This window comes from Anneissia japonica, unplaced genomic scaffold (assembly GCF_011630105.1).
Source record: "Anneissia japonica isolate Jap-2015-1 unplaced genomic scaffold, ASM1163010v1 scaffold750_len1593409_cov174, whole genome shotgun sequence".
Taxonomy (NCBI): domain Eukaryota; kingdom Metazoa; phylum Echinodermata; class Crinoidea; order Comatulida; family Comatulidae; genus Anneissia; species Anneissia japonica.
In genome coordinates this window covers 1,487,405-1,501,064 of record NW_022756705.1, presented here as the reverse complement: position 1 = coordinate 1,501,064, position 13,660 = coordinate 1,487,405, and the positions used below count along the sequence as shown (strand labels likewise).

The following is a 13,660-nucleotide window of genomic DNA, read 5'->3' as shown; positions in this document are numbered from 1 at the left end:
TAGTTATTATACCCCAAAGCTCACCGTATAATAGTATAGGCACTGTCTCTTATACACATCTAGATGTGTATAAGAGACAGGGATAATGTAACATGGGCTGATACTGGATATTCTAGCAACAACAATGACGATACAGGTGAACATTCAAAGAACATGCCGGATAATAAAATATTTAACACTGAAAGCGATATAGCATACAGGGTACATGATAATTTTGTATATCTCGGTGTTAAAAATTTACCAAACAATGAGAGTGACGGTGTGTTTTCGTTTGAAGCAACAAAATGTGCAATAGGTTCCAGGTCTGCAATTGTTGTGACATCATCATTGGGTGAGTACCAGCATTACTTTCTTTTTTCTCCAAATGGAATCCATTCATTTATTTATCTTAAGTTGGTGGAAATTAACAATTAATCTGTTTTAATATCTGTCTTGAATTTTTTCCACTTGTTTTATTGAAGGTTGAAAATATTTACAGAAACTATAGAAGTTAAAAATAGAAGTTTTATTGTGGCAAAAGCAGATTCGCCAAACCTAATGGTTGTCTCGTTAGCAGAATCAATGTCATAAAAGCATTAAAACAAATATTAGAAATATTTGTATTGAATTTCATTACAGATCAAGTTTGTGTTTAATCAGTAATTGTCGATTAATTATTGGGCATCTAATCCAATCCAATATAGTTATTTATATAGCGCCTTTCTTTGCAGATATGAAGCGCTATATACATTTATGACAACTTTCAATACACATTGGTACAATGCTGATTAGTGACAGAGGGCGACATTATAAAAGGACAAGTTATTATTATAATAATAATAACTTCAGTTCAGTTGAAAGCAGTTTCATATTTGACTTCCGCTGTAGAGATGTTTTTAATATTGCACTAATTGTGTATACAGGGTTTGAAAAGTTTGCAACCACAAAACCAGTGGTTGGAGGCATCCACATATCCCCGGAGGAAATTTTAGGGGAAATTTATTTTTTGTGCTTTTTATATGCATTGTGCACTGAGGTAATATAAGGAGAATTGTGATATATAGTGTTCAGATGATATTTGGTGCTGAAGGCAATTTACCAAGATTTTAATTTTGTGGTTAGAGGCACAGGTTTCTCCAGTCCCTCCCCAGGCATGTGTGCATAATATATTGAACCCTAGATGATGTTTGATATGGTAATTGGCTGTTTGCATGGTCTGGCTACAATTGTTACATCCTTTGGCATTCACATTTGATGTCCAGGAGATTGGGGGCGCCCTAGAGGTAAATTGACATACATGGCATGCATATTGTTCAGTATCCATCCATAGGGTGGAGGTATGGCCCCTATGGAATGAATATTTATTCATGCATTTATTCCTTCATGTATTTCATAATGAAACAACAACAACAGACATTGTTGTTATACAAATATACAAAGAATGTATACAAACAATATTATTATTTTGTCATAATATTTAATTTGTATGTTGTTATTTATGACATTCAAAATGCTCAATTTTCATTCACTTTACATTTCCAAGTGAAAACAAAAGGTTAACACTCAGGTGGTGGAGAAAACGTCCTGAATAGATAGTCATGTGGCTGGCTGCAGCATGCTAGACATTGTACAAAGAATACTTATTTTGTCATAATATTTAATTTGCATGTTGTTATTTATAATATTTAGAATGCTTTATTTTAATGAAAACAACAAAGATTAACACACAGGTGGAGAAGATGTCCTGAATAGGTAGTATAGAAGCACGCTAGGCATATGTGTGACATACGCTGAACATTCGTTGTGTACGCTAAAAATTCATGTGGTGAATGCTACGAACGTGCTGTCATTTGTTAATATGGACGTTGGTAGTATGATCAGCATTCTTTCCTTATTAGTTGGCGGTCGTCTTTTGTGCCAGGATGTTTGTTTTTTGCCAAGGATTTTAGCATATCTGAACTTCTAAGAAAAAAATCAGTACGCTCGGTATAAGTTAGCTCTAATCGCTACTGTGTGACAGGGCCATGAATTAGACCAAAGTAATGGCATATGCCACATGTATTTTTCTCTCCTACCTACAACATCAAATTAGTTTAATATTGACAAACATGAAATCAGAATAAATGACAAAATACTAAATGTTTATCTTGAGAATGTGTTTTATTTACTCTATTGTCTTCACATTGTTCTACTTTAAGCTATTTTACTTTACAATCTTATTATACCAAATAATGATATTTTTACCATTTATGAACAATTTATTTGTCATCACAGCAATTGCTGCCATCATTATAATAGTACCTGGATGATACCAGGAATACGTTGACATCGGATAAATTAATATCAATGAAAATATCAGAATTAGGAGCATAAGAATGATAAACAAATACATATTATTTCTTATTTGCAGAGATTGCTGAAGCTTTTTATTTTCTTCTTTACATTTTTCCAGCTCATTTTTTAGGTAGTTAGCCTTCTTTTTTTTCTTTTTCTGAACTCTATTTAATTCCATAATTTCATCATTTTGTTCTTTAAGTTTCTTTTTATCGTCAGCTAAAGTTTCTCTCATTAGAATATCTTTGTCCTTTATTTTCCTTATAAGTTTTTTATTATCCTTTGTTAATTCCTTCATAGTCTCTTCAAGACGTATCTTTAAATTTTGTAGCTCCCTAATATCATTATCTTTCTTTTTTCCTGCATCTTTCATTTCTTTCAGCTTTCCCAAAAGACCCTCATTAATTTTGTATTGATATTGAGTGTTATCTTGACTGTTATACAATTTAATATTAATGTGGTCTTTTTCGAGAAGAATATCTTTCACTTTTTTCTCTAATTTGTGTATTTCATTGAGAAGTCTTAAGGATTTCTTTTCTTTTATAATTATTAAATCATCTCTTTTCTTAATTTCACCATTGAATAGCATCAGTGATGCATCCTTTTCTCTCATGGCAATTTTTAATTCCGCATTTTCTTGAGTAAGTTTTAGTAGCTTTATTTCATCATCCCCATCCACTTCGTGAGTGTCGGTGCATGTCAAGTTCTCTCCCTTTTCTTTCAATTGGTAATGATTATCATCCTGGTTTTCTGGTGCAGTTCGTCTGTCCCCTTCTTCTGTTATCAACTCCATTATTCTTGTCTCACACACTCAGCTTAGATTCTGCTTTTTGCTGATTCCTCTTTAAAAACCTATTTAAAAAGATATATAAATGAAGCCTTTTAATTGACACAGATAATGTGTTTTATTATCCAAAATAATTTAGTTTTAAAACAAATTTTGGTTTTATTTAAATTTTAATTACTATTTATAACTTACTATCAGAAAATACATATTTAATACTAAAACTAATAAAGATTATTTCATTCATTCCATTTATTTCCTTATTCAATCTTAGGATTTACTTTTTAAATTCATAATTTTATTTCCTTGTTGCTGCTTGTTGCTTATGCCATCATGGGGTCCAATTTTATTCTAAACGATTATACAATCAGTGGCGGTGCCAGCTTCTGAAATCTAGGGATGGGGGGAAAGTGAGGGGAAAGGTACGATTTGGAAGGGGAGGGGGAAAGGTCCCTGACAAGCAAAGTGGGCGTGGTCAGGTGTCAACTAAAATGTTTCAAAAGTGGTCCAGGCGGCGGAGCCCCCTAAAAATATAACAATTTAGTGGTTTCAGAGGTTTGGTTTAATCCATCTTATAGATAGAGAGTCTACTAATATATAGAAAATACATATAATGTTTTTCTTTTCCCGACAAATTGTGGTTTTTGTTCTTTTCTGGGTAAGCAAACTGGGGCGGGGGGAAAGAACATTTTCTGGGGGAAAATGCCCCCCACACACCCCAAAGCGCCACACAAAGCACACGAAATACAATGCAATCAAAAGGCAAATGAAATATGGTCATGATGACATCACAACATGACCATATATAGGCACATCATGACCATATATAGGCAAAGAAAATTTGATAGTCTGGATTGAGCTTTAGGTTTAAGGTCTCTGCTTCCTATTTTACATTGGCTTCACATAGACTTCACTTTTATATTAATTAGATTGTGCTGTACCTAGTGATAGCAATAATTATTTACACTAAGCTGTATCTAATGCTACTTACCTTAAATGTCCTGATTTTTATATTCAAGGAACGTGTGAATAAGTCCTTCACTTTCAGCAAAAACTGTATCGCAAACTCCTTCCTATTTTTGTGTTTATATGTAGGTTTTCTTCATTTGTTCCTTTGGTCTTTACTGATTCTTCTAATAAGCTATGAAAAATACAGATACGAATTTAATGAGAAAGTTTATTTCATTATACTTGATTTCTTCAAAAAGGTCTTGGACTCCTAAAGAAGTTAAGCTTCAAAAATACTACCATGGAAAATTAAACAATACAGTAAAAGAAACACTGAATATGATAATTAACAAAATATGGTTGAGTGCAGCAATTTATCTTCTATAATGTTACTATTTAACTATAACAAAAACTATATTATTGTTTTAATATTTAATAATCAAATAATTGTACATTTTGGGTTGATTTAAAGTTTTTAAGGGCCATCTGTTTTTCTTACTAAGTTACTAGATGCATAATATTTCAATGTAAACATATACATTGCTAATGTGTTATACTTAGTGTTAAGAATCATTTGATAAAATGGGCCAAATTAAGTCCACTTACCCCAGGGTAAAGTGTGATATTTCTAAAAATGACTTTCACAATCAACATGTATCTCCTTCCTATATTATTTCCTTCTTATTTGTAGTTTTTTCTATCTTTTTTGTAGTTAAGAAATTGATTTGATAGAACGACGATGCTGTGACGTTTTGAAAATTCAGTCGGTATGAACTGGTTTGTGGGAAAAACCAGAATCTTGCACACGGCCCTATTTGACCTTTTTGGGGGTCAAAAAGCAAATGACAGCGGTATGTGCGTTATACTTTTTCAAGTACATAACTGTAAACTGATGAAACAAAACATTATTGAAATGTAAGATAGGACAGGTTGTTATTCTCATTCTGTATGTTTGATGGATTATAGCGTTTTGTTGACAACTATGTTATTGTAATGTATGAACCTTTTATGAATAGACATTATAAATTATGACAAGGTTCAATAGACATTGGTACAATACTGATTAGTGAGAGAGGGCGACATTATACAAAGAGTTATATTGTCATTTGCATGTTGTTATTTTCAACATAGAGAATGCTGAATTTAATTCACTTCAGTTCAGTTGAAAACAATTTCATAATTGATTTCCGCTGTAGAGAAGATGTTTTTAATAATTAGTACAGAAAGACACTACTTTTGTATACAGGGTTTGAAAAGTTTGGAACCACGAAAGCAGTGCTTGGAGGCATCTACATGTCCCCAGGGGAAATTTTAGGGGGATTTTTTTTTTATACAGTGTATACTAGGGGGAATTGCGCACTGAGGTAATATAAATAAAATTGTGATATATAGTGTTCAGGTAACATATACTGTGCTAGAGGCATTTTATCCAGATTTGTATTTCATGGTCAGACGCACAAGTTTCCCCTCCCTCCCCAGGTGTGTGTGCATAATATATTGCACATTAGATGATGTTTTATATGGTAATTGGCTGTTTTCATGGTCTAACTACAATAATTGTTACATCCTTCGGCATTCAATTTGATGTCAAGAAGATTGGGGGCGCCCCAGAGGTAAATTACATACATGTCATGCATATTGTTTGGTATCCAGGCATAGGGTGGATAAATGCATATTCATTCATTTATTCCTTCATGTATTTCATAATTCCATATGAAAAAAAACTATTACAATGTATATTCCATTGGTATTTTAAGCATAACTACAATTATTTGGTACTATATAGTAATGATAAAATTAAATAGATAAATATTAAAATGAAAATTTCAAAACCTGCTCAAATAAGCTATAATATATGTGTTTCTGTCTGGGTGTGTGTTGCGATATATGCGTTTGTGAGAGTAACAAAACCAACCCTTCTTTGCTGACCATACCTATTCTCAGTTCCCCAGTAAGTTAAACGTCAGATTAGTAAAAGAAAAATGTGCAATTGAGGTTGAAAAACTTCTTTATTTCAAGTCAGTTTCTTTTTTTTTTCCTGACAGATGCTCTTTTGAATGTTATCAATTTAGAGTTACAATATATCTATTAGACAGAACCATACTTATCATACCAAATGCTAACATTTAACATCAGCATTTTGATGATGACAACAACAAATGCTACCATTACCATTAAATTTCCTGGATGATACCAAGAGTACAAAGACATTGGATAAATGGATATCCAAGAAATAAACACAATTATGAAAGTTAAATACATGTTATCTTTCTGTTTCTGATCATACTGAGCCTTCTTATTTATTTGTTTATATTTTTCCAGCTGAATGTTTAGATGGTTCACTGTATGAGTTAATTTCTTGGTTTCCCTTTCCTTAACTCTCTTTACTTCCTGAATTTCTTCCATGTTCTCATTAATTTCTTTTTTATAATCATCTGACATTTCTCTGTTTTGAATATCTTTCTCTGCTAGTTGCTCTTTTAGTTTTTCATTATCATTTTTTAAATCTTGTATGACTCCTTCATTAAACTTATTTACAGCTCCTAGCTCTTTGATTCTATTATCTTTATTTTTTACTTCATCCCTTAATTTCTGCATTCTATACTCAAGGCTTTCAATATTTTTATCATTTTCTTGACATTTTATCAATTTCATTTTATTACTCTTTATTTCCCAATTTTTTTCTCTTAACAATTTTTCACATTCCATCAATTTTTGTCGAAGCCATGTGTTTTGCTCATGGATTTGACTTATTAATTTTTCCCGTTGTTCAATTTCATCTGCCTGACATTTCATTAACTCATATTCATATTTAGACATCATTTTTAATTTCATATCATTTTCAAATAATTTCTGTAGCATCTCATCATGAAGTTTTTCTTGTTCTTGAACTTTTTCTGGAGGACCAGTATCTCAGTTTGAGGGACCGCTTTTCCAGCTTCACCGCACTTGATTGTCTCCTCTATCTTTTCCAATTTATAATGATTGTTATCCAGGTTTTCTTGTTGAATGATTCTGTTTCCTTTGCTTCTTGTCCACTCCATCTATATATATATATTATAGATAAATTTTTATATATCTTAATATATTATCAACTTTTTTTCATTCATATTTGGTAACCACTTGGGTGTATTTACAGTATACTATGCTTCCAATCTGTTTAAAATTGTTGATTCAGATAATGGATATATAGATAATAATTTTTTACCTGGCACTTCCATATTTTTCAAGCTGAACATGGGAACACTTTCATCTTGTTGCAGAGTAAGGTAATCTAAAAAAAAAAAAACCGAGCCCTAGAATACCATTATTATGGAAGTTGGAGACAAAAGTGGCTCTGTAGTATTAAAATGTTGAGATAATATGGAAAATAGTAAATGCACAGTAGGAAATCTTAAGTAATTGTTACCCTTCCTTCCTTTTAATCTCAAGTTGTTCATCTGAAAATTTATGTTTCAATGATGAATCAGTGAAGAGACATAAAGCCACCCCTACACTTGTACGATTTTTGTCCGCGCAATACGTTGTGGCAAGACTTGCCATTTCGGAGGTTGCTGCAGAGTGTGCACCTGTGTTTGCGGTCTGTTCGTGCACTGTACACTGTTTCGCACTGTGTACACAATGTGGGTCAAAAATGCAACGTATTTACACGCATTAACACGCAATGGCAATACTTTGTTTACGCATAGGTTAAGTATTGTTCGCGCATGGCTCAGGTCTACCGTACTACATTGTCGCGCAGCATCACATACAACATGCATAATTCCCGCTGTCTTCCCGCATTGCCCCGATGACTTGGTGCATGTATAAAGTCGTCGTGGCAATTTTTGGTCAGGCTTCGTCTGGCTTGGCGTCACATTATACATATAGCTTAGGTTTTTCTTCGACTCGCTGTGGACAATTCAACATGCTGAATCCCAGATCTATATCTGGACATATTTGTGGACTATTCTTGAAGAGCAGGAGAAAAGGCAGAAAGAGGAAGAGCATTCTTAATTGACATCACAATCGGCAGTGTTGGTGCCGAGTTTGCTCAATGTTCATGCATGGTTCACACATATGGTACGAACATTGATATGTGCCAAATTTTTTAACGTTTAAAAATTCTTTCTACGACATGACGCGCACACTTCACATACCCCTCACGCTCATTCCAAAAGTCTTTAATCATTGGCACGAAAATCATGCTGCAAGTGTCTTGACTTATTCCATTAATCATAATTTGTTTTTTTTGCAATATATTATCTCCTAATGATTTTTGTATTTTGTATTACACTGCATAGCAATGGAACTTTTTCTCACCTAGTAAATGATCTCCTTTCTTAATTTCGTCTACCATAAACTCTATTAAAGCATTATTTTCTTTCAAAGCAATTTTTAATTGCTCATCTAAACCTTTCTGTTGAATTCCAAGATCGTCTTCTTTGAATTCATTGCCTTCGTTTTCCACATTGTCAGCACTGTAGTCATCTAGTTGATCTTCCATGTCTATATTAATATTCTCCCTTTCATTTTTCGATGATTTCACCTGTATTGTTCTGTAAACTTTGCTGAGATATGTCTTTTAAGAGGTTCTTTAGGTTTTGCTGATCACTGAAGGTATATATAGAATGAACGATACATTTTATTCTCTACAGATCCAATGTGATGTAAAATATATATGCTAGAAATGTCCAAGAATCTGCATCTTGACTAATTTTTGATTTATGTATTTTATGTTGGAAAAGGTATTGAAGAATTCTGCCAAATATCGAACACTAATTAAATTAAAGTAGTAATGTATTCAAGATTTCTTTATACACTCAATTTAATAATTTTTTTTTAATACCAAAGGTATTTTGCAAATGCTTAAATGTATAAACAATATTATAATATGTGATTTAATGCAAAATTTAGCATTTGGATTTGTCATTATCAGCTTATAGCCTCAATAAATGACCTAATACTTCAAGTAAGTATTCAAGCAGGTATAAGAGGAAATGTATTACATTATATGTATTTTGATATAATCACAAGCAGTAAAATGTTCAAAGCTTAAAATGCTAGCATTGTAATTTTAATAATATATGAAAACCTCAATAAAAATCAAAACATAAAAATATAAAAATCTTAAAACATTTATTATAATATACTTTGATTCTACAATAGGTAAACAAATATTAAAATTAAAATGGAAAGGCTTCATATCTCATTCCCTTGACATTGTCCGCATTGTTTTGCATCTAGAGATAGGAGTAAATCTATCTACTTACCTTGACAATGTTTGGTTGTTTCACCATCAACTTATACTACTTCTTCCTTTTTCCCTTTGTATAGGTGTTTCTTAGTCTATTATTAAATTTAAAGCGTTTTCAGGTTTGAAGCTGGCAAAATAATGACTAGGCCTATGATGTTTTCGAAATAGGTATTACAATATTGGAAAAAAACAGTTTTCTACAACTAGCACACATGGGACTGATTTTTTTTTTTTTTTTTTAAGGTAAGAACATTAAAGATGCAAATAAAATATATAAATATTAAAATATTACAGTAACTTACTCTTGTTATAATTTGTGTATACTTCTGTACATGTGGTTCTATCTATATTATAGTATACTTAGTCGCTAGAGTTTTGTTGGCAAGTATTTTATAACGAACCTATTATTACAAGACACCTTATATAAAATGGTGCATGCAGAGAATGTGACGTCAAATGCAAATAATATAAATAATAGAGTAGATTTGTATACTGCCGGTATCCATGAAACAAGATGCTAATGGTGCTTGATGTATGGAAAAATAATGCTCAATGTGTATTCTTCTATTTATTCTAGTGAAAATAACTTAATCAAAATCAATCAGTATTCTTGAATATATTAGGATATATTTCTACTGACAAATTGAAACAGTTCTCTTGTCATTAATTGATTACTGGATTACCAAGGTAAATACTACATCGCAATTGCATTTTGACTGACAGTTACGTGAGTTGATATTGGGATAATACGCAACATCAATGACATAAAAATGACACAGGATGCAATTTAAGGTGACAAAAATCACCTTCATAAAAGTTTTCATGGCAAGGTAGCCAAAATACAAACAATAATTCATTTTGATGATTTGACTTTTGAAAAACAAAGCCATAAACAACAGCAGTCCTGTTGTGCTAATAAGTAAATCTATCTAAAACAACAAGACAGTGACTCTAATCATTATCAAGAATACTGATCAATGAGAAAATCTCATATATATCCATATGTCCATATATATTTACAATAATTACAGAAGTATACCAGAAAGTAAATAAAAACCGACCAATCAGATAAAAACAAAATCACAGCTAACCAATTAAAATGAGGTAATTGAAAGTTATGTTTATAGAGTTATGTTTATATTTTATTCCTCTATATGCTTACATTAAGTAGATCACTTATTTTTCATGAATAAACAACAAATGTATTAGGATTCCTAGCTGGATTAAAACGTTGAATCTCAAAATGTCTCTGTTTCTTTTCGGAGTTACCAACTTTTTCACTTACTTAAGACTAATTAGTGGATCCTCTGCTTTTTTTATCTATCTGTTATTGTTAATTATTATCTCATTTCAACTTCCTTTGTCTCATCTCTATGATCATCTATAATCCATATTGAACCTTCTCTGTGCATATGAACATCATCCCGGATGTGACTGGGCTTTCGCTGTTTTGTCTCCAGAATTTCAGAACAGTCTTTTGTATGATGTTTGAGCAATAAAACACATCAGTCTCTTATATTGTTCTCATTGTGGGACTTTGATTGCTTTGAAACCTACTTACATTTATGATTTTTCTAATATATAAATCCCTCCTTTTAAATTCAGCTTAAGTTGTTTTTCATTCTTGTGGAAACTTTTTATAGGTACAATCACTGGTACAAATTTAAAAAACATGATATAAGATATAAATACAAACATAGATTTACAAAATAGATGTTTATGGTTGATAAAATATGACTACATTATGATTATGAAGTTGAGACTTTGTTTATACACTGTACAAGTTGAATTACATTGTCTGGTTTCCATAAAAATCACTACACACTATGGCCGACTTCTTTGGCAATGCTGATTGGTCAGGGAGCGTTTCCAATTGCGTTGGGGACAGCTATGCAGTGCAACGATTGCAGAAAAAAACTGTAGCGACAATGTAGCGACTGTATGGAAACAAAGCTTCACATTAATAATACATGGTGCCTCATATAGGCTATCATACGTCCACATTCCTACTCATGATATAAAATATAATCTGTATTTGATATAATATTTTAGGGATTTTTTTTTTTCAAAAAATTTGCATTTGTTTTTTTCGTATATTTTTTATTACATTTTTAAAAATAATTATCAATATCATCATAAAAAAATGCATATTAATCTGCATAATGATTACTATTATTTTGTATATCTGTATTTAGTAAAAAAGAAATTTTTAAAGTGAAGAATTCATCACCCTTCTTCTAATAATTATTAGCTGTTCTGTATGTATTTTTATATTTAATTCAATTTAATTCAATTTATTCATTCATCACGTTATGATCTCTAAAAAATGTTTGATAAAAGAAAGTAGCAACAGTCCTAACTAATAAATAAAAAAGTACACAAACAAGCATAATTATGCTATATACCTTTAAAAAATACTATGACACATTATACAATGAAACTACATACATATTCTTGTTTATAAAATTAAATAACATGGCACCATCTTACTTAACATACTTGTTCTCTTTCAATGATTACAGCTTTGATGTTCATAAAAATAAGACAAATGTATGTATGTTAACAAACCAAAGACTAATTACAAAAAAAAAAGTATTTCATATCGTGGTGCTATCGAATGGAATTAATTAAGCCCTGATGTACAGTCTTCCACTAATTTAAGTATTTTCAAGAACCACATTTGTATTAATAATTTATGAAACCTAAGTATAATAGTATGAACATTGTATAAATCATTAATTTACTGTTTCCTTGCTTTGTTTATTTTTATTTTCACATTTCTTTTCATAAGGAAATGTCCGATTTGAATGATTTTTTTTACCATTTTATAGGTATTATTTTACTCTCTAACACTGTATTAATACTGTAACTCAAAATCGATTTTTGCGACGAGTGACTGGTTTGGCTTGTCTTTGCCACATTTCATGAATGATGAGACAGTCAAATTTGTTTCTACATTTCTTTAAAATGCTGAAACATGACTCAATACTGCTTGGGCTGATATTATGGTCCTTAGCGTGTTGTCCTAACAGAAATCTTTTTTGTTCAGCAATACGTTGGTAGAGGTGTCGGTTTGTGTATCCGACATAACTTACATCACACAAGTCACATTTAAATCTGTACACAACACACTGCTGATTTATGATTGTCGGTTTTCTCTCTGTTTTCTTAATTTCATCACTTATCTTTCTGCTTGTGAAAACAGGAAAAATGTTTTGGTCTATTTTGTTGCATAGTTGGCATAGTTGATGCTTAACTGAGTTGGCAGATTTCTGGTCTTTGAAGGGTAGGATAATTCGGATGGGCATTTCCTTCTCGTCGACTTCATTATTACTGAATTTATTATCAGTCTCTAGAGTAGACTTTTGACATTTGAATTGTGGATGTGATGAGGTCATCATGAGGTTGTCACATTCCTCGTTGAATAAGTGGCTGGATGAGGATAGTTTGTAGGCCCTATTCAACATGGTAATTAAAAGTGTCTTTTTGTGCTTGTTGTCTACATGGCATCTATAATGTAGAAGTAATCTGGTGTCTGATGGCTTCCTATAAACGTGTGTGTGTAACTTGTTAGAATACTTAGTAATTAGTATTCCTAGGAAAGGAATAGAATTGTTCACAGCAGTTTTCATAGTGAAGTTTATGGCAGGATGAATGTTGTTGAGCAAGTCAAGAAATTGCATGGCAGATTCTGTGTTAGGCATAAATACTAGAGTATCATCAACCTATCGCTTGTAGTATTTGTGCATTTGATTGCTAGATTCAAGGCGTTCCTCTATATTGCACATTAATGCATTTGCCATAAGTGGACCTAAGGGTGATCCCATTGCTACTCCATCGATCTGTTCATACAAGTTACTTTGAAATTGAAAAAGCTGGTCTTTAGTTGCAATTTTAAGAAGAGTAATGAGGTCCGGTTTACTTAAGTTGAGTCCATATGTGACATTAAACCAGTTGTCAGTGAAAGCTTTATCAGCAATAATTTGAATTGTCTCATCCAATGGAACATTAGTAAATAAAGAGGAAACATCATATGATACTAATATGTCATCGACGTTGGTATCAGTTGAGCGAATATCATTAGCAAAGCTAAACACGTTATCAAGTGTGTACTTGTTCTGGGAGAGTGGTTTTAACTTCTCATCTAACCATTGCGCTAGTTTATAATTGTATGTCCCAGTTGCTGACAAGATAGGTCTCATAGATAACGTCTCTTTGTGTGTTTTGGTAAACCATACAAATGAAAAATTCATCAACCTACTTCAATATTAGCTGTTAGTGTGTATTTTATATTTGAGAATTTGCATGTGTCATCAGTGTTGTATTTGTATCATGTATCATTTTTATGTTAGAGTACACCACTGATGAAAAATAATGAG

General features: G+C 31.7%; 1 protein-coding gene across 1 annotated transcript; it reads right to left on the bottom strand.

Moving 5' to 3' along the window:
• Nucleotides 1-1,992: 1,992 nt before the first annotated feature.
• Nucleotides 1,993-4,276, bottom strand: LOC117124381. Its single transcript, XM_033270607.1, has 2 exons — nt 4,089-4,276; nt 1,993-3,165 (listed from the first exon to the last, which is right to left on the bottom strand). Exon 2 carries the CDS (start codon nt 3,104-3,106, stop codon nt 2,183-2,185), a length of 924 nt encoding a protein of 307 aa, XP_033126498.1. The 5' UTR covers nt 3,107-3,165; nt 4,089-4,276; the 3' UTR covers nt 1,993-2,182.
• Between the last annotated feature and the right edge of the window lie 9,384 nt (nt 4,277-13,660).

What these genes read in the sequence shown, in the direction of transcription:
- LOC117124381 (XM_033270607.1), bottom strand. Translation starts at nt 3,106, where the DNA reads ATGGAGTTGATAACAGAAGAAGGGGACAGACGAACTGCACCAGAAAAC.